Genomic DNA, 20,249 nt, shown 5'->3' with positions numbered 1-20,249 from the left:
GCAGGGACAGAGGTCACTCTTCTTTTACGCTCAGGTTGATGAGCGGGCAAACGCGTTCTTGGCCTGTCCATTCCCCACATCTCTTGTCGGACTGGTGATAGCTGACCACGAGGTGGCGAAGACTTGTTGAAGAGTCCTTTCTTGATGTTCACCCTCCTAGAGTCAATAGCGAAAAGCGTCATTTTGGGGTACCAACCCAATATTTAAACGCTGGTTTGTGGCACACATGCACCCGTTTGGTTAGTCATACCACGAACTAATATCCCTGGACTGCTGGCAGACGATTTTTTTTCCAGTTGCTAAAACTGCTATAACGAGGCATTAGACGACAAAGCTTCCGATTTAGTCACATTCTTTGTTACGCCGAGACTAACAGCGGATCATTTTGCAAGAGTCTGAGCGTTGGTCTTGGCAGACCACCTATACACGTCCATGGTCATACCACATGACAAACCATTACACATTAAATCACACATCTCCGCTATTGTGAGACAAAGGTCTCCAGCCTCTAGGTATACGGTACGTAATCCTAATTGTCTGGTTTTCCCTTCCCTAGCTCGCGTTGTGACAATATTGTCCTTCTCTAAGTCGTAATTCTCCCAGAAGGACCGCCTGTTGCGCCACCTGCGTCCCGCAGTCCTATGTGTGCGACCGTCGTGACGTAAGCTGTCCGCGGTCCAGTGATTCCAGGTGGTATAAGCCAGAAGCTATTCTACCTTCTGTCCGTCAGTATAACAGCCCACCCCTGTTTTATCGTGTAGCCGTTAGTTTGGGGTGGGTTTTTCTATATTTTTCATGGTGACTCTTGATGTTTGTCACTTAGCTTTTGAATTTGAATTTTCCACGCTCTATACTCATCCATAAAAGTTTTTTGTTCTGACACACAAGAAAGTGGATAGGCCGGGCTTTCCAGAAAACAAGATAACGATGCATACTCTTGTACTTTGACCTGCAGTATTACGTGGTGTTCTTTGTACTATTCAAAGCCAATGTTCGATCGTCTCTAGTAAACTTAGATGTGAAACAAGTAGACCGTATAAACTTCGATGGGATAGGTTCTGGCATGTGCCCCACATCGCTGTCTCCCCTTCCTCAACTATCGACAGCTTTGCTTATCACCGCCCCTCTATATCTCTGTCCTACTATCGACACAGGGTAAAACATCGCTTGGGACGCAGGTTGACAGGAGGCCACTGCAGGTGTAGTGGGAAAGAATATATAATAATCTGCTGTGGTGAGACTGAGGGGTTCTGTGTCGTCACGGCACTACGCTATGCGGAAGTAGTATTACCTCGGGGGCTGCCCCTGTCAAGGATTCGAGACAAGACCCAGCAAACAGCCTGGCAGCTAGCCATATACAAGCCTTCAAGCAGGAGACTATAAATGTGACAGTTGGAATCGTAAGCTACGGCACTAAAATTACTTTTATTTGGAGTCGTTTGTGTTGACAAGTCATTTGTGGGCTGGTGCCACTTGCTGGGGGTCTGGTGGTGGTGGCAGCAGATGATCACGAGTGCTGGTACGTATTATTTGCTACTGGCTAAGTATCGAGAGCAGGGAAGCGACATTCAGCCACAGCACTGACTCATCATCTTAGCCAAGTAAAGCCACATGGAAGAAAAGCCAGTTTTGGCGAGAAACCGCAGGTTGCGGCTGAGCATGTGTGCCGGGGATGCCGAGCTGTGCCTGAAAACCGCTCTGCTGTCCTGTCAGTGTGTGGTGCTGCAGCCACAACCCAGCTGCTTAGACTTGGCACCAAACACCCGGCGCGGCAAACGTCTGAGCTCCTCAGAGTCAGTTCTAGGAACTTGTGACACGCTGTTGCCGGCGAACACACGGACTTTGTGTCTCAATAAACACGAAAATGGCTACACACTGGCTGTCCTTCAGAAGGAGGCGGACAAAGTGAGTTTTGGGGTGATATCTTATTGCTTCCAGAAATACGTGTATTGGCAATCCGTAGCCTCATAGTGGTATTCTTAAAGTCTAACAGTAATGCCTGTTAGTTTTTCCCATGGTCGCGTGGAATATTTATTTCTTTGAACTCTAGAGAACAATTTTACAATTTATATGGATCCTATTTTCCCACTGACTTACACTTAAAATGTTTGATAACTCATATAATGAACTGAATTCTCAAGGTATTTGGCTTAAATTCCTGTATAGTATTGCAGAAGAAATTAATTTCAGTTGCCTCATCCAAGACAGAAGTGGAAGAGCGAGCAGGGGCCAGAGTTATAGAAATTGTGAGATGTCTAGTTGATATCCTAAACCATAACCTGGTCTGGACTGGTTTTAGTTATTCTTTAGTTGGAGATTTGTTGCAGAAATATCGCTACTCGGGTAGTTATTTAACCGTCTCTGCCATGACGTGAGCCTGCATTTTGGATAGTGTGAAAGATTTTCATCCTTAAGCAATTGGGCAAGTGGCTAACCGCACCCCCCATATGACTGTAAAAACAAAGTCTAGACTGTAGACTACATTATGGACATGTATATACAAGTTCGTGACTACACTGACAGTCAGCATCAAGTGGCCAGAGTTCATTTGTCACATCGATTGCCCAGACCAGTCTTTATATGGGATGGTTTACAATAAACACAGCATGACTATAAATTAATGATAACAGTAAAGTGGATTTATATAGCACATTTTAATCTTTTTAAAGTTTGTTTCACAATTGATGACAATAGTGTGGGTGCACTGCTGTAGTATGATGTGCGTCGAGCTAAATGAGTTCCCAATCAGCAAAGTCTCTGCATATAATTGGTGTTCAAATAACATAATGGCTCTTTTGGTAATATTTGATATTAATAGCTGCTTGTTTCTTCGGTGATCGCTTCGTCTTTTGGACTTGGGACAATTTGACTTTTTCAGTCTAAATGGACCTAGCTGGGATGAACTGACTTTTGTTGTGGGGCAAAGTGATCGGCCACTATTTACATGCACATTTGTAAATATATAAATAAATAAACATTTGTAAATATTTAAATAAATTTGTGAGCAACACTTTTAGATCCTGTAATTTAAATTATTCTCCACCTTAATTATATTAAGTTTATATTTTTGTGTATGTGTTGCAGATATTCTTGTTTCTTCCCCTTGATGGTATATTGGATGGCTCCCTCATATATGACAACAGTCGAGAATACTGGCATGAAGTTACTATCTTCAAGCAAAATCGACCAGCACAACACCTCATTTTCAGCTTGAAGGCTTCTGAGGAGAGTAAGAGATTTAACCAGCGCCTATGTGAGGTTAAAAAGGAAATCTTAGCACAAGCTAAATCTAACAACCAGGCTTCTTTGATTGAGAGATCAGAAGAATTATTGGCCAGTGGCAGGTCACTTGTTAAAAGCATATCTTTAGAATCAAATGCAGTCGTACATGATCCCGCCACAGGAAGTAGACACATGTTGAGACCAGGTGTTGCAGCTAAGGCACAGGAAAGTCTTGTTGGTCCAGGAAAACTCATGGAGCAAAACAAGGTATGTCACAGCTCTCTTCTCTTCTCTTGTGTTCCATGGTAAGAGCTGTCATCAAAGCCTGTGTTTGATCTAAACAGCTCATTAGTTTGTTTTTTTTTTAAATTCATGAAAGTTTTTGTTTTATGATGGGCACTGCACTAGTTTCTTACATCCTCCCATGCTTCATTTAATCTAACCTAACCGTATAATTTAAAATATCTTTGAAACAAACTTACCCATAGGAAATATGGGATTCCTTCACTCATCCATAACCAGAACTATAACCAAAAATAAGGTAGGGTAACAACAGATAATGTAAAAGTCTAAACCCTTGTAAAAAAAAGAAACTATACACAAACTGTTAAGAAAGCAACAAACCGTACAAATACAAGGTTCATAAAGACAAAAAAATTATTAAAGACACTAAAACAAACTGATGGTCTTTTAACAGTAAAAACTAATATAGTACCTAAAACTAAATATAGAGTGTTTCATAAAGCAGTTTTAAAAAATGCAACAAATCAGCTAAATCAAAGCAAAATTCAAAATTCTTATTTAATTTCATTCAACATATGCTTCAATTTAATAATGAAAAATTTTATCAAGCATATCTCCAACTCTATTTTCTCTGCAGGAAGTCATCCGATTGTTGAAATTAATTATAACTGTTTCACAGACGTCCCTGTTGATTCTGCCAATTACCTATTGAATATCCCTTTTCAGTTTGGCTATCGTTTGAGGTTTGTTCATTTAAACTTGTGACTTCACATATGCCCATTAAAAAGAAGTCACAAGGTATAAGGTCACATGCCCCCATTCTTGGTTGCCACCTGAAGCGAGATCAGTCTCTGGATAGCACTCCCCATTTTTGTAATGAGTTTTCTAAATAAGAATGTGTTGCACGATACTGAACTGCTCCATGGCTACAAAATGAAAAAAATGATGTCTAGGCGTCTAATAGGAGTGAAAATAGATCGCAAAAATGATAAGAACAGCACTGACAATCTTCAAACAAAAAAATCCCGCAAAATTAAAAAAACTGTGTACTTTATAAAACACTCTTTACAAGTGTATTCTAGTAGAATAGGGTAAGGTATCTGGCAACCATTACAATACTCCCCACTGCGAACTTGGCTGGCCTCTCAGACACCAAGAGCAAAAAGACCACAACAGGAAAAATAGAGCAACAGTAAACAACACCAACAACAGTGAGCAATACCTGTGGAGCAGGAACCCTCCTCTCACACTTCCCAGCCCCCCCCCCCCACACACACACACTTCCTACTTTGCCTCTCCCATCCAATACTCTCCATATTGTTCAGATCCCCATTCCCCCACATTGTGAAATCACCTTTAGGTGGAAGCACATGTCCATCTCAAAATCAGCAACCTTGCTTATCTGTAAAACTTTGTTGTTCTTTTATCTATATGACCCTGACCATCCATGTTTGAGTAAATTGTAAAGAGTTAAGCATATGCTTTATAGTAAGAGCTTCATTCTGGTTTTCATAATGGCATGTAAAATAGTTTAGTTTATTCCTTGTTTCTCCTCGAGGTGCATAAGGCCGCAACAACACCGCCGATGGACCCGGTTTGGGGCAGCATCCCTCAGTTGGGTCCATGTGGTTCTCACATCCTTTGCCTTGTTCTCTACTTTGTACTCTACTGTGGCTTGTCAAATAATCAGGTAGATTTTTTTGTTCCCAGATGAATCAAGATATAATGCCACAGCTGTCTGAGGAGCTTGCTGCAGTCATTCGGGTGGGCAACGTCAGACGGGCACAAGAGATTGCTGCATACATGGCTCTGGGCCATGCACATTTGACGATCATTAACAGTGACTCCCAGCAACAATATTCTCTTGAACAAGAATTCAGGTTTGTTCATAGTGTGTGCAATATTTTCAGAATACCACTATTTCGTTTTCTTTAAAAGACTCTTCAACAACAGCTTTGAACTGACAAGCATGGTAAGTCAATTTGGTCTTCCCACACTCCTTTTCTTGTTGTCCCACATGGAGACTGGAGAGATTCCAACTGCCTTTACATCTTATATAGTGCATTGAGCTCTCCTTCATGTGGGGAAATGTGCTATATAAATCCTATTATTTTCATTATATGGTATGGATGAGTGTCATTGTAATGATACAGTTATTGATGAGGGTGTCATATTAATAGTATGAGTGTATTGTTTGTAGTGTTACAGTTCATGTGGAAGACCGAGAATCAGCCTTAACTCTGAGGGACATCAAAGTAAAGCCTAATGACACAATTGCAGATTTGAAATACATGGTAAGTGAGAGAAAAACAGGAATCTGTGAATGTTATAAGCCTTTTTGTCCTCTAAGAATGTCAGAATATCTCCTTTAACATGGTTTGATTTGCCAGCCTGAGTTACTGGGGTTAATCAGAGAACCAGCCCTTGAAGTCATTCTTCATCTTATAATGTTGATTATAATTTATAGATAAGTACATCAGTCTGATGATTACCAGCAGGAGATTGCTTATTCCACTTTATAGACCAGCTGCACTAGCCTGGTCCATAATAAGATTTGAGCTCAGTTCTTCTGTTTGAAAATAGGATGAAAGCCAGATGAAAATTTACATGGACAAGATTTACCATTGGTTTAACAGGGAATGCGCTAGGGGACTGTTCACTCTCTCAGTTTGTTTCCTGTCCCTTGTAGTTCCTAGGAAAATATGGATTTCCAGCTGAAGTCCAGAAATGGATAATTGGAAAGAAAATTCGAACAGATACAGAATGCCTTAGTAAATGTGACGTGAACAGCTGTGGGCACACTCTGTACTTGTATCTGCTAAATGCACGTGCGGGCAACATAATCGGTACTCGTGAGGAATATCACCCTGCACAACAGGCATCCACGACTGAAGGTAAGTCATGTCTGGTTATCTGAAGGGTAACTGGGTCACAGTATCTCTAGTTTTTTTGGTTTATATAGCAAATGTAACAAATTATGATAACAGTGTGGTCATAAAGGATTTTGGTGTAATAACATTTAAAAGCCATGATCTTTTATCTCAAATTGTTGTCTTTATGAAGTTACGGTGCAGAATACATTTTGCATTTACATATTTTGTATTTTTCTAGACATTTTTTTAAATTGTAACCAAATATCTTTCTGGTCAAGCTGATTTCAGTCAACTGACCAGTGTTGTGCCTTCTGTTGTCCATGTTGTTCCCCTTTACCTGCCAGGAGTGTTGATTGATTTTAGTGATTCTTACTAGATATTTTTGTATTTGGACAAATATCAAGTGTATAGTGAGTTGATTTTTGTCATCGTACAGCAGTTTCTTGTTCAATGGCATTTTCCATTAGATTATTTTCTGCTTTTTTTAAAAATATTTCTTATTGCCTATGTATTTCTTTTGAGTTTGTTGATTACTTGTTATAGTAGCTGTGTTTTATGTATTGTAGCATGCTTTTATTGGCTTATGTTTTTCATATTTTGTTTTCTTGTGCTTTCATTATTTGTTAGTCAGTGCAGATAGTGCAAACTATGTTGACTGAAATGCTATTCAATGCAAATTAAATTGTTGCTCTTCACATGTATTTCAGGGCAGGGAAACAGTGTTAGAAATACCAGGGATGCTAGTGGAGGTGAGATCATGTCACCGTCATTAAAGAATAATAATAATTAAGATCATGCTGCCCTTATTAAAGACCAACCTGAATGGTTTGCATTTTTTGCAGATATTGGTAGATATAGGCGATATAAAACTAACCTGTAAATTTCAGTCTCCAAAACCCATCTGTTAATTAATTATCCGCTACCAAAGTACCTGATTCACACCTGCAGTCAACAAGCTCTAGTAACGGTGTACTATGTCACTTTGGTACACCATTCACAACACTATTTAGATTTTAGAGCGACAGTTTGGGTTATTCGGGCATTGAAAGTCTGCATTTCTCATGCTAAAGTAGCAGGTTTTCAGAACCAAGAGAAATGCAGATTTCCATCGTACCAATAATCTAAACTGTCACTCATTCTCCCTCTCTCTCTCTCTGATTAGTGTTGACTTCAGGCAACCTTGTGAATGTTGCACTAACATGACATAGTACACTGTTATCAGCACATGTTGATCGCAGGTGCGAATCATAGTGGATAATTAATGGATGGATTTGGGGGCTGAAATTTACAGGTTAGGTTTATATCGCCTATATTTATTGATATCTGAAAAACACACAAAATGTTCAGGTGGGTCTTTAGCAATAATAATAATAATTGAGATTATGTTGCTTTTAATAATAATAATTGAATTTGTAATGCATATTTCCTCGTGGATGTGAGCTATAAGCTATGCATGGCTCCTACTGCTAAGTACTGTGTAACGTATCTTTATAGCTCCAACTGCTAAGTACTGCATTACATGCATCTTGTTATTTAGAAGTACAGCTCCATTGTCATATCTTTTGTTAAATATTGTGCACAGCAATTTTTTTTTATTCTGATACTGTTATATTTTCCAGACTATGAATCTATGCACTTCCCAGGAAGCAACACCTCAGGCAGTCATCAATTAGGTGTCATGATCCAGAACTTAGGTCAAGGTCATACTCAGTTACCTCCAGCAGCCTGCCATCCTCCTGGTCATCCCACAGCCACAAGTGTAGACTCTTTACCCTCCGACTTTCCAACAATGTCAGACATAACCACCCCATCTGACCTCACCTCTGGTCCCTTCTCTGGGCCTGGTTTTGGACGGGTTGGTGGTGCTCAACATGCTCCTGCAGCTTCAGATCTACCAGTGATACCAACAGGGCTTAGGGTGCATTCTCAAAGGGCTTGCAGTGCCCCTGAGATCTTGCAGCACAATGAAGAGGAGGAACCTACAAGCCTGGGACAGGTAAGATGTGACAGCTGTTATCTGACACCTTAAGAAAGGTAGGTGTGTAGTTGTCTGTCATACTTGTGATGAGTGTGTGTCAGTTGTGGCACCTTGAGACGGGTAAGATGTGATTACTGTTAACATAATAGCTTGGGACAACAACAGAGATGTAATGTATATCAGCTTAACAGTGCATGTAAAGATATGAGATACTCTTAATGCTGGACTATCTTTGTTACTGTTTCATTCAGGGTTAGGGTTAAATACTGATGGTAGGGCTTCCATTTACTTGTGCCTTAGAAAGTGGATCACCATTTTCATCCCTGTTCTGACTCAGCAATGTTTTTGTCACCTGTCCTGGTGATTGCTAGGTCTTGGATCTTTGTTTTCATCTGGTGATATCATGTATGGTAACTGTGTAATGCCCCTTAACATTCAGCATGTGAGGACGCTGTCCAACCAGAGGGATTTTGATTTCCTGCATGATGTTATTCCCCGCCAACCCCCAAAGCCTTTATCCTATTTTCGGTAAACACTGCTGGAAGATTGCTCATCACCAAATGAGGTGTATCTCAGTGTGTTTCATTGATACCTTGTGACTCCACTGACATATTCAGAACGTAAAAGTCAAGCCCATCACCTGCTTACCCTTACCTACTGTAAGTAGAACAGCATTTAGATGCTGAAGCCCAGTCCTGAATTCTTGCTGTGCATAATTTCATATTAATGAGAATTACAGGCTTTCACATCATACTGAGCTTGTTGACACAGTGGGGTGTCATGAGCCAGTGTAGTTTAGTGACAGTCTCTCTCTCACACACAGATGCCAGCTACTTTTGCTAATAAAGCAAATTGATGGAATGACTGAAGCTAGGAAAAAACTGGCAGATCCAATATCAGATGGACTAATCAAACCTGTAACAAAGCTGAATGAACTAGTCACTAAAACCACTGTTTCACCAGAAGCTGCATCTTGTGCCATCCTCAAAAATCTGTACTCTACACAAGTCTAGTAGACTCCATGACTTCAGGACTGATGAAGGCTACCTCAAGCATGACTACATGGACTTGTCAAAGTTACATCAAGCATGACTACATACTTGTCCTGTAGCAGATTGATCAGTTGCAACAAGCAGGGAGCTAAACTTGTCATTACTGGTGTGCGGGGTTACTGTCCTTTGCAATCTCTCAAGTGCTGAACAGCGACATGATTGTCATTCTAACTTTTTATTGGTAGTAAAACAATTAAGCATTTCTGGGGGTTCAATAATGGAGAAAGATAGCCATATCTCAATTAACTATTTCTCCAAGTGGCATAGGCTTTGTTGCGTGGTGGTGTGGTTATTTCAGAGTGCGCCTTGCGGCCCACCACCTCCGACTTCAGCACTCATGGACCACTCTTTGTCTGGTCTCTACCCTTCGACCTGTCCGTCTTGGGTGACCCTGCTAGGAGCTGATGCTCCTGTCGGCATAGCTCTTAGGGTCATCGAGACATGCAAGCCCCTCGACCGCGGCAAGGTGGTGATCCAACAGGGGGATTAACTATTTTATATGTTTGATATTCTGTGTACTTGGTATGAATAAAATATTAAATTTTCTTTTCTTGTCTGCAGTTGGGGTGGCAGTGTGATACTTGTACTCTTATAAATACTCCCACACGGCCAGGCTGTGAAGCCTGTGGGTCAGCTCGGCCTGAAGACTATAGAGTACCTGAGGGCTATGTTATGATGGAAGAAGAGCGACAACGACACGAGCGTGAATTGAGGGAGGAAGAACTTATGCTTCAGGTGAGCTTGTTGTCTGAGGAGACTGCCTATAGACTTCCTGATACATTTTTTATATGCTGCAGAAGATCTTGGTGCCCAGATCTGTCAGGCTCCATACCTCTGTGTTATGTGTATTTACACATCCAAGCACATGGACATCGTTGGTGCCCTGTTTATATATATTTTTATCACACCTTCTCTGTGCTTGATGCATTTGTTGTTCTTTTGTGCTGTAATAAGGACTGGGAAACAGCAGATAAGTTATATTCTTGGGTATTGAGAGATTACATCAACTTTCTTGGGCTTTTAAATAGTATGCTTATGCATTCACAAATATCAGGAGAACAGAAGTCAGTTAATTATCTTGTACATGCAGAGTTTAAAAAAAAAGGGTAAAGGTAATTCCAAAACTTCTACAAGGTTGCTGGGGATTAAGATGTTAAAGATCACACTTTTTACCATGAGTTAATGCCCTTTACAGTTCATTGTAGTTAATAGAGTTGTTCAAGCATCCTGGCTGGCTACATAATAGCCAGAACTTTTTTGTTGTCACTTTGCTGGCATCTGAGGAGTGGACTTGCATTCCAGTCACTACAACCTGTAGTAAAACTAAGTTATACGAGATGTTTAATGTGCACTGTAGAATGAAAAGTTACTTCACGAGTGGGGGTGTGACCTTACCATGCCCTTGTCCTGATGGTGTGTCCTGTTCAATGTGTTTCAGGAGTTGGGGCAGGGGCACGGCCAAGGTCACACCCAGGGTCCAGGAGAGAGCACTGTGCATGCACGTGCTACATCAGTCAGTCGCAAACTAACAGAGCAAGAACTCAATCTTATCTTGTGCCTTAATGATGCCCTGCAGCAGCAAACACATCCTTCTGGTGAGTCTACAGGCACAGCCCCTCAGACAGCAAGACTGACAGCGTCGTTCATCAGTACTAGAGAGCCTGTGCAGAATGAACTTGGAGAGGATGTACCAGACACTTTCCTTGGATGGCCGTTAGACAGGGATGAGGAATAGAGCCCCATTCTTACCTGAGCGTTGTCAGTTATCACAGAAACTGCCCCCCCTACATTGTATATCAGTGTAGTTAAGCACCATCAATAGGATCTTTTTATGTGAACAAATCTTGATAAGACTTAAGAGCCAGGGCATGAAAGCAAGTTTGCTTGATATGGACAAATAAATGTAACACAGACATTGAGCCCTTTCACAAATCCCATCTTCTATGATTTCCTATTGTTGGACCACACTGGGAATTCATGTCATGGACGTTGACATAAAGGCTTGTCCTTCTAAGAAAGTCTCCTTATACCATTAAGCCATCTTGAGTACAGCAATCATAGAAAGTCCCCTCATACCATTAGGCTACTTTTTTTGGATACAGTGACCTAAGAGCATCACTAGATGCCGTGGTAGTTGTTTTAAATTTATTCAAACATTCCACAGCTGGGTTGAAAGCACACATAACTTTAAAGACATCTTTTGTTTTTATGCATTTAAGAATAAGACTAAAATGATTTTGTTATTCACCACCCTTAGCAGTGAGCACTTCTTTGATAGACATTATGCCAGCGGTTCTCAACCTTTTACTTGTGACGCCCCCTTGACGAACAAAGGTACATCAGCGCGCCCCCCTTAGCCAGCAATGTAAGCTAATTTCACTAATACCGGTATAAGAAACTTTACAAAAAATGACCACCTTTGCGCCCCCCCTCCCCCTTTTAAGCACGTCCAAGCCCCACAGGTTGAGAACCGCTGCATTATGCCATTAAGAGGAAGATAGGAAATGCACTTCTGCTTGCTAACAGTTTGTCATTCAACTTATTATGTTCAGGGTGTTTTATGGGTTTAAAAGATAATCCTTAGTACCAACAAGTAAGGACATTTAATACATTTAAAAAAGCTTTACTTATGACCACATAAGAGAAGCACTCCACTGATTTCTCTGATCATTTCTTGCTATATGTAAATTACACCCTCTCTTCTCTCACTGGGGACCACCATAGAACAAATGTTCATTGAACCAATTCGTCTGCACACACCCCTGTGTACATATTACAGTAACTTTTGTCTTCCTGCCTGGAGGCCACCATAGAACAAATGCTTGCTGAACTGGTTTATCTGCACAGCTCATTATGCACACATGACAGTAACTTCACATTACTATTTCTCACATTGGGGAAGTGGGTAATCTTGACCTCCTTTCTTTCCCAAAAAGCACCACTCATTTTTTTTCTGATTGCAATTGTCTTGTGATAGGTGAATAAAACTGCTAAGCACTGCAACTTAAAATTTATTTGTAACTGTGTTCTGTTTACCATTGCTGTCATAGCAGATGATGTTATCTGAGTTCCACAACTACTGTGGTATGATAAGCTAGTGTTTTGTGCTACAGTGTCTAATGTCTGACATTACTGAGCTGTGTTATGTCTAACAGCTTTAACTAATGAGTGTATGTCCCACAACTTTTGTGAGCAATGTTTTCTGTTTTCTTTCATCTCGCTGGGTGGGCAGGTGACAGAAATAATTGTTTTAGCTACTTTGGCATTTATAGTGAACAGATAATGCTTCACAAGTGACTTTTACAGGGAACAGATAATGCTTCATGTCACCTGCAGATTGCACATAGGAGAAATATTGTCCTGTCTGTTATTTCTACAAGTAGACTTTTGTTCCATCTTGTCTTGTATGTTTAGCATGGTCAAAGTGCTCTGTAACTTGACAACTTATGTAGTGAAAGTAAATAAACATGGTGTTTTGATTGGGCATGTTTTGGGGCTAGTACCATGTTGGTTAGCAACAGCATGTGTATGTGAGTGAGCAAGCGTGTGACATCTTGAGACCATTGTTATAAAGCAACATGAAGCCTTGCCCGGGGGAAAATGGGGACAACAAGGGCAAGCAAAACAACTTTATTAATCCACAAGGACAAATTCCAGAGAGGGCTAATGCTAGCTATATATAGAGATAAAGGCCCTGCAAATATTGCTTTTTGTTACTTTACCCTACAGCATCTTTACCACTGCTTTATAACTATAGTCCCAAGGGTAAAACATCTGTGATGCCTAAATACCACATTATGACTAGAGACCACACCCTTGCTTAAATAACTGTCCCCAGGACAGTGACTTGCCTTTGTTTAATAACTATGTCCTCTCTCATCCCTCATCCTTGCATCATTTTTGAAGCACCATTATACCATCTGTGACACTGCATCATATGTTGGACACTATCATGCATTTTAATTTTCTTCAGAAAATAAACAGTGAAGGCTGTCGGAAAAAAAATGGATGCCAAAATAGTATTTTAATTCTCTAAATCAACCCAAGTGTATTATTTTTCTTTCAAGTTAAGTGGGTTTAATTCATTTTAAATATCAGGCTACATAGTTCAGTGTGCTGCAAAGATGTGCTGACATTATCAGAACTAAAGCTGCTGAAACATCTGCTGACATCAACCCTGCTGCAGCCAATGAAAGAGATAAAAAATTTTGTTCATGAATCATATCCATCCTAAATGAAGTCATGTTTTTGAAGGGCTTCTGAGCACAAGAGATAATGAAAATGTTGATATTTGGAACCTTTATCACACAATTAGAAGAAAGATATTTGCTGAGATTTGGTCATTACATAATTATTAAGCAAGCCTCATGGGGACAAGTCCAATTAAAATTAAAAGTTTAGGATTATTGATAAAACCATAGACCCTTCAGTTTTGACATCTTGATTACATTGTACAGTCAGAGATACTACTGCGCGAGAAGAACTATCAGCAGCTGCTGCAAGCAGACAGCGAGGATCTGGTCTACAACACAATCAACTTTTCTTGCCCCATCTGCTTTGAAGAGGTTGAAGTAGGACAGGGAGTTGTCCTGAGAGAATGTCTTCACCAGTTCTGCAGGTTGTCTTTTTTTTACTGTCAAGGGGGTGGGTGATGTTTTATGTGCATTGGATATAGGTGAGATAGGAGTGGAGGAAGTGATGTCCAGTGTAGAGAGTGTATAGATCAGGAGGTGATGTATAGAAAGCATATATGAGAGGAGAGCATGTAACTACACACTTAGGTGAGAGGGATGGTTTGTACAAGTATGGATGCAGGTTGAACATGTAATGGTCTTTATTGCATTCTAGTCAGGGGAACTGTATAGCTGCCTAAAAGTCAGTCATTCACTAGATCTGGGCTGGGCATAAAAGTGGAGCCCATACTCCTTTTTTGACACTTCATACCTCTCCTTAGAAAGCAGATGCTAAATCACTGCTCACTAGACAGTTTTCTGATCTGACACAAGTAGCTTCAAACCCACAGTGAATGGAATCAACTACACAACAGTATGTAACTGCAAAGTATAGAGAACTTTTGCTTGTAAACTGCAACGTATAATTGAGAAGAACATACTATGGAACTAAATGTGATCTGCGTGTTATTATATTATGGAGATAAAGTTAGGTCAACTGGCTGAAACTGGACCTTTTGTGGCACAGGTTTTTTTTCTAGTTAAGTCAGTGGGTTTGAAAAATAACCAGAACTGGTGTGTACGCAAAAGGAGGCCATGCTCCATGGGTGCAATGACAATCTGTTTGTCACACAGGTCTTGTCTGGTAGAGACCGTGAGGCTGACTGAGGAAGCAGAGCTTTCATGCCCTTATACAGATAACAACTACACTTGCTATGCTCGTTTGCAAGACCGAGAAATTCGTGCAGTGAGTCTACACTTCTTGACCTTGTACCATCATTACATTCTACTATTTTAAGTAATAATGAAATATGTCTACTGTTTTGAACTTATGTAAACCAGCTATGCATCCTGTTTTGAATTAGTCTAATTCCTTATCCTAAATGACAAATAGGTCAATTTAATTTTTCAGAATTTAAGACCTGAAGAAATTTTTTTTAAAACCATCATGAACTTAGGACAATTGAAACAACAAAGGATAACATAGATGAGTAATTGTCATTATATTGCATGATAAGAGGACCCTTGCCAACTGTTTGTCAGCTAGTTTCCCATGAGGTCTATGAGCGGCACCTTCAGCGAAGCCTGAGTATTGCAGAAAGCAATGAGACGAACAGCTATCACTGCGTGACCACCGACTGTCCAGGCTGGTGTATTTACGAGGACAATGTCAACTTTTTCCACTGCCCTGTTTGTAGACGTGTCAACTGCTTGACTTGCCGAGCTATCCACCATGGGATGGACTGCAAACAGTACCAGGAGGATCTTAAGATTCGTGCTGCCAATGATGTAGCTGCCAGACAAACCCAGGAGGTTTTGAAGGTACCCTGTCACTTCCCATAGTTCAGAGGGTTTTGCTCATGTATGTCACCTATACTCTCAGCATTCATTTGCATTAGTCAGAATTCTTCTTTTACATTTATCATCGGCAATGTTGCACACTTGCTTCTCACTGATACGTTGCTGTTCCAATTGTACTTGAAATGTTGGTATTTTACTTGTACTTGCTGGCTCATTTATACTTGTTAGGTTGCTGTCTATATTCTTTTGTACTGTCTCTACTTCTTTCATTTGTCGCCTGAGATTTCTATATTCACTGGTATTATCTGCTGTCAAGATGTACTGCATTCAGGAAACAAATGTAGTTGATGTCATTTCTGCTGGTTCATGTAGTGAAGTATCTTGCTTCTTTTGTTCCTGTTTATTTGCATATTTTCTGTAGCTGTTATCTGACTTTGTCGGCTCTGCATCGTTAAGGTCTTATCCCTCAACTCTATTGTCATAGAATATTAACAGTATAAATATCATACCAAGTCTGAAAATTTGTGACATTTATCTGAAAAAATTCAATGCTGCAGGGCGAAGTTGAGACATATGAGTGTATAAAAGTGACCTGTATCACTTTGTGTGGTGTCACATCTGTTACATGATTTCACAGTGACCTGTACCATGCAAGTTATTCTGTAACTGTGTCACTTCATAGCCCTAGGGAGAGGAGAAATGTGCTACATTGTGGGGAAATATTTCACCTCATGCGACAACAGCTTGTTATTTTAAAAGAAGCCACGGTGCAAGTACATTGGGTAACAGGACATCTTCTGTTTGACAGGAAATGCTCATTAAAGGGAAGGCAATGGAATGTCCTCAGTGTCATGTCATCTTACAGAAAAAAGATGGCTGTGACTGGATCCGCTGCTCGATCTGCAAAACAGAGATCTGCTGGGTGACCAGAGGTCGTCGGTGGGGCCCAAAAGTGAGTTTGATCCTAGGTTAGGCAACCACTTAAAAATTCACTTAATCTAGATTTTTTTCATAGCAACAAAAATTTGTTTATAAATGAGTATTTGAATCATAATAATGTCAGTGTTTGAGGGACATGCAAGGAATGTCCATTATGGAATAGTACACAGATGAGTATAAGATGAGACAGACACATATGCTTCTCATGGGTTGCCTTTGTCATGTGCCTTGATGTTTGGGACAGAATGGCCATCTTGGCAAAGTCTGCGCACGTAGATCATCTGCACTATAAAGCAATCAGTGGGTGACAATTCAGATGTATTGCAATCAGGTTTCACTGGCAGTAAAACTATAAATCAGGGCTGAGAGTTTGTGAGTCTTAGATTTACTCAAATGTGATAACACCTCCCCAGAATAGTATTCTATATTCTATAACATTATTTACTACAAGTAACAAAAACTGAAATACCATTTCTTTGACTTGATAACATTTTTTTCTGAATTTCAGGGAAAAGGAGACATTTCTGGAGGATGTCGCTGTCGAGTCGATGAGCAAAAATGTCACCCCCAGTGCAACAACTGTCACTAAAAAGTGCTGAATTATCACATCAGGGGTTTTCTCTAGTTACTCTGGTTTCCTCCACTTTCCCTTTCTCCTGTAGTGCAAAATCACCTCAAGGTGGAAGCACCTACTAAACCAACAAACCAACCAACCAAGTATGGCATGTAAACTTTCTGTGAACAGGTTGATCTACATGTGATGCCAAACGTCATACCCCTGACTCACCTGACAGATTTCTGTGCTAAACTTTGTGGCAGCACTTGACCATATTCTTTCTAAAGGGAGTTAATTCTAATAATTTTGTTGGGTCACATACTATAATTGAGAGACAGTTCCTTGCATCGTCTATAAATCAGAAGTCTTCTGATTTTTATTTATTTGGAAAATTAGCACTTAATTAAAATGGGACTTTCAACATCTGTTATCCATAATAATATTTTAAGCAGAAACAATACTTAAAATGGGTTTTTATGGTGGTCAGTGGCCTAGCAAATGGGGAGGGGGGGCCATAGATGGGAAGGGCATGAAATATCTTGTTTTGACAGCTTTAATGTAAATACAATGATTATTTACCACATATCTATTCTGAAATGTTTGATTAATCTCAAGCATTATTTAAATAACCACTGCTTCTTTAACAATTATTGCCATATTCCTTTAAAATCCTATTTAATTTAATTTGTCTTATTTAAAATGAGCAAATATTTTAACTTTTGTTAATTAGGGGTGCCAAATGCCATTCGTATGATGCTGCTGATACTAATTTTATTGCACAATTAAAAAATTTAAATTAGATTTCCATTTCGTAATCTGCGTTGTGAAGCTGACTGCTTCTTTGGAAAATTATTATGAAGAAAAGAAGAATGTAGCTCGAAAAGTTTAGGCACAAACACACAATGCCAGGATAATTCCTCTTGTGTCCCTCCTCCCTGAGATCAGGCAACCTTGGTTTTAGGTCTTAATCCAGATTATATTGTATTTATTTGTCAAAAACCTTGGGCGTGTTGAGATTTTTTAAAAGGCTATTGAGGCAAACAAATGGCTGTTTCCAAAACTCACATGGCACATTGCACATTGGCATGAAATAGTGTATGAAAGCACCACTTGAAATCTTTTGCAATTCTCATTTTTCTTTCAGCTGTTTTTAACAATTGAAGGTTATTTTTAGTCATGCAAAATCAAAAAATGTTCCTTGAACAATCATCCTGTCAATGTCTGTTAGATTGTTTAAGGAATTTTGTGGAGTTTGTCTTTGTGCCCACACAATAACCACACATGCAACACATATCTCGTCTCACATGCGTATACCTGCCTTATGACTCACATAAAAACATGTATCTCCTCTCATAAAGGAGCAGGTTTGGAAACTTGTCCCCACATGGTATATCCAATGGCAAATATTTATGTGGGTAGGAAAGTATTACAATGGCAGACTGAATATTCTGCAAAGGATTTTTCTAAATATTTCAGAATTGATGGGACTATGAGTGTGTAAGGGACATCAGGTTGCAGATGTGAGGGATGTCAGACCTAATGGGTCTAAGGAAGTATGAGGAATGTCTGACCTGATGTGTCTGTATAAAATGTTAAAGGTAAAGCTTGGCCTGGCACTAAGGGGTATTCTTTCTTTATATGATTTTACAATATTGTTTCTCCTTTCATTTAGAAAGGCTTTTTTTTTTTTTAAAAGAGAAGTATGAAGGCTTATTATGTGTTACGCCACATTACAATAAAATGAAGGCACTGACATAGGTTGCTATATCTCATTTTTCAGAAGGTGAAATAGCTGTTATTGTGTTATATGTATATAGTAAGCATAAAATTATATTTCGAACTTACTTTTTCCTGCTCACACCTTAGTTGTTCATCATCATCCAGCCACAAAGTTCATAGTTGCTATGGTATCGTTACTGATGATTACTTGTCTTTCATGTGCAGTGCATTTCATGGGGAAATTTCGTATCAGTTCCTTTTTGGTATTTTTCAATTTCTTTAGATTCAAGATTGTCCTGCAGATATTTGTGATTCCAAATGCACATGACTACTCCACGTTGTGCCTTAAGAACGACATTTGAACATTATTCAAACAATACATTACTTGGTTAGATGTCCTATTTTAATTACCATTCAAAGTCTTCATCTTTTCAACAGAAGTTAGAAGTGCTTGCTTGATAGGCCATGGTGAATAGTCAGCTAGCACTATGTAAGAGTGAAAACAGACTACAAACCATTTGTGAGAGTGCTGAAAAAAATTGAGTGACAGCCACTAAAATGCAACCATTATTATTCATCACATTCACCACTCTTGGCTCAAAATGTTCTCGGTAAACATATTTGTCTGCTAAGTACTATCCCTGAATTACTGTCCTGAATTACTATTGCAATGGCTGTCATTTTATAACATTATGTAGCTACTCCATCTCTACAGTTTTACAGTTCCTACATCCCTTTATACCTTAAATTATGTTCTGCTCTTGTACTTCATCTTTATGTTGTTCAATGTGTCTATGCCTATCTCACCATCCATTGTTGCCTAATGTTTAAATGTTCTTTTTCATCATTACTGGTCAGTATTATTTAGTACAACCTATCTTGGTCATGATACTGAACAATAAAAGTGCACAAATTATTACTTTTATTACTTTTAAGAAATTTTATTTCACTTGTGAATTTTCAAATTGTATATGGTACTTCTGTACACATTTCTTCATGCAAACAGCCTGCATCTTCTCAGTTTTATTACTTAGCACTATCAAAGAAAATTTACATACAAGCAGTTGAGCTGCAGAATACTAATGCCAGTAACAGTGTAGGTAGCAGCATTGGCTACAGTACAGATAATGATGACACAAGCAATAAGACAAATGGCACAGACATTGATCAAGTTATTCAGGCAATGACCATCTGTTATCCAAAAAAAAACTATTGGTGGCAGTGGTTTAGAAATGCAAGTTTGTGATTCCATATGTACAAAGTCAGTATGAAAACCATAGAATTAGTTTAGTTTAGTCCTTGTTACTCCTCGAGGAGCATAGGGCCCCAACAACACCTCGCCAGCAGACCCGATTTTTGGCAGCCCCCTTCAGTTGAGCCCATGTGGTTCTGATGTCCTTTGCCTTGCTCTCTGCTGTTTTTTTCCAAGTCTGCTTTGGTCTTCCAACTTTCCTCTTCCCCTGAGGTTCCAGTCAAGTGCCTGCTTTGCAATGGTGTCAGAATATGGCGTAGGCATCGGTTTGTAAAGGAGCTGTCCTTCAAGGTACCTTGAAGGGTGTTTGGCAACAGGGCCTGCTCACTATCACCCAAGACAGCCATGAGGCATAAACTTGTCAGCTGCCACACCTATCTATAAGTTACGTTGAAATCTCAAAACTGCTTGTTGCTGTTGTGGCAAAACAATAGGCAGTGTGA

At 39.6% G+C, this 20,249-nt stretch overlaps 1 protein-coding gene across 2 annotated transcripts; it reads left to right on the top strand.

Annotated features, from left to right (window-relative positions):
• Window positions 1-1,528: 1,528 nt before the first annotated feature.
• Window positions 1,529-19,961, top strand: LOC112553397 (ranBP-type and C3HC4-type zinc finger-containing protein 1-like). 2 transcript variants are annotated; one of them, XM_025220588.1, is made up of 13 exons: window positions 1,529-1,905; window positions 3,085-3,489; window positions 5,176-5,345; window positions 5,666-5,759; window positions 6,155-6,359; window positions 7,046-7,087; window positions 7,958-8,334; window positions 9,930-10,103; window positions 13,826-13,986; window positions 14,675-14,786; window positions 15,083-15,361; window positions 16,149-16,292; window positions 16,788-19,961. In XM_025220588.1, exons 1-13 carry the CDS (start codon window positions 1,612-1,614, stop codon window positions 16,866-16,868), a joined length of 2,538 nt encoding a protein of 845 aa, XP_025076373.1. In that variant the 5' UTR covers window positions 1,529-1,611; the 3' UTR covers window positions 16,869-19,961. The 2 variants fall into 2 exon arrangements, with proteins under 2 accessions (XP_025076373.1, XP_025076374.1); XM_025220589.1 differs by lacking the exons at window positions 13,826-13,986; window positions 14,675-14,786; window positions 15,083-15,361; window positions 16,149-16,292; window positions 16,788-19,961 and adding an exon at window positions 10,807-12,852 and having other exon boundaries at window positions 1,535-1,905.
• The last annotated feature ends 288 nt before the right edge of the window (window positions 19,962-20,249 follow it).

The sequence above is a fragment of the Pomacea canaliculata genome, linkage group LG12 (assembly GCF_003073045.1).
Source record: "Pomacea canaliculata isolate SZHN2017 linkage group LG12, ASM307304v1, whole genome shotgun sequence".
Lineage (NCBI taxonomy): Eukaryota > Metazoa > Mollusca > Gastropoda > Architaenioglossa > Ampullariidae > Pomacea > Pomacea canaliculata.
Note: the sequence above shows the minus strand (reverse complement) of the source record. Positions and strands in the feature narration are given on the sequence as shown.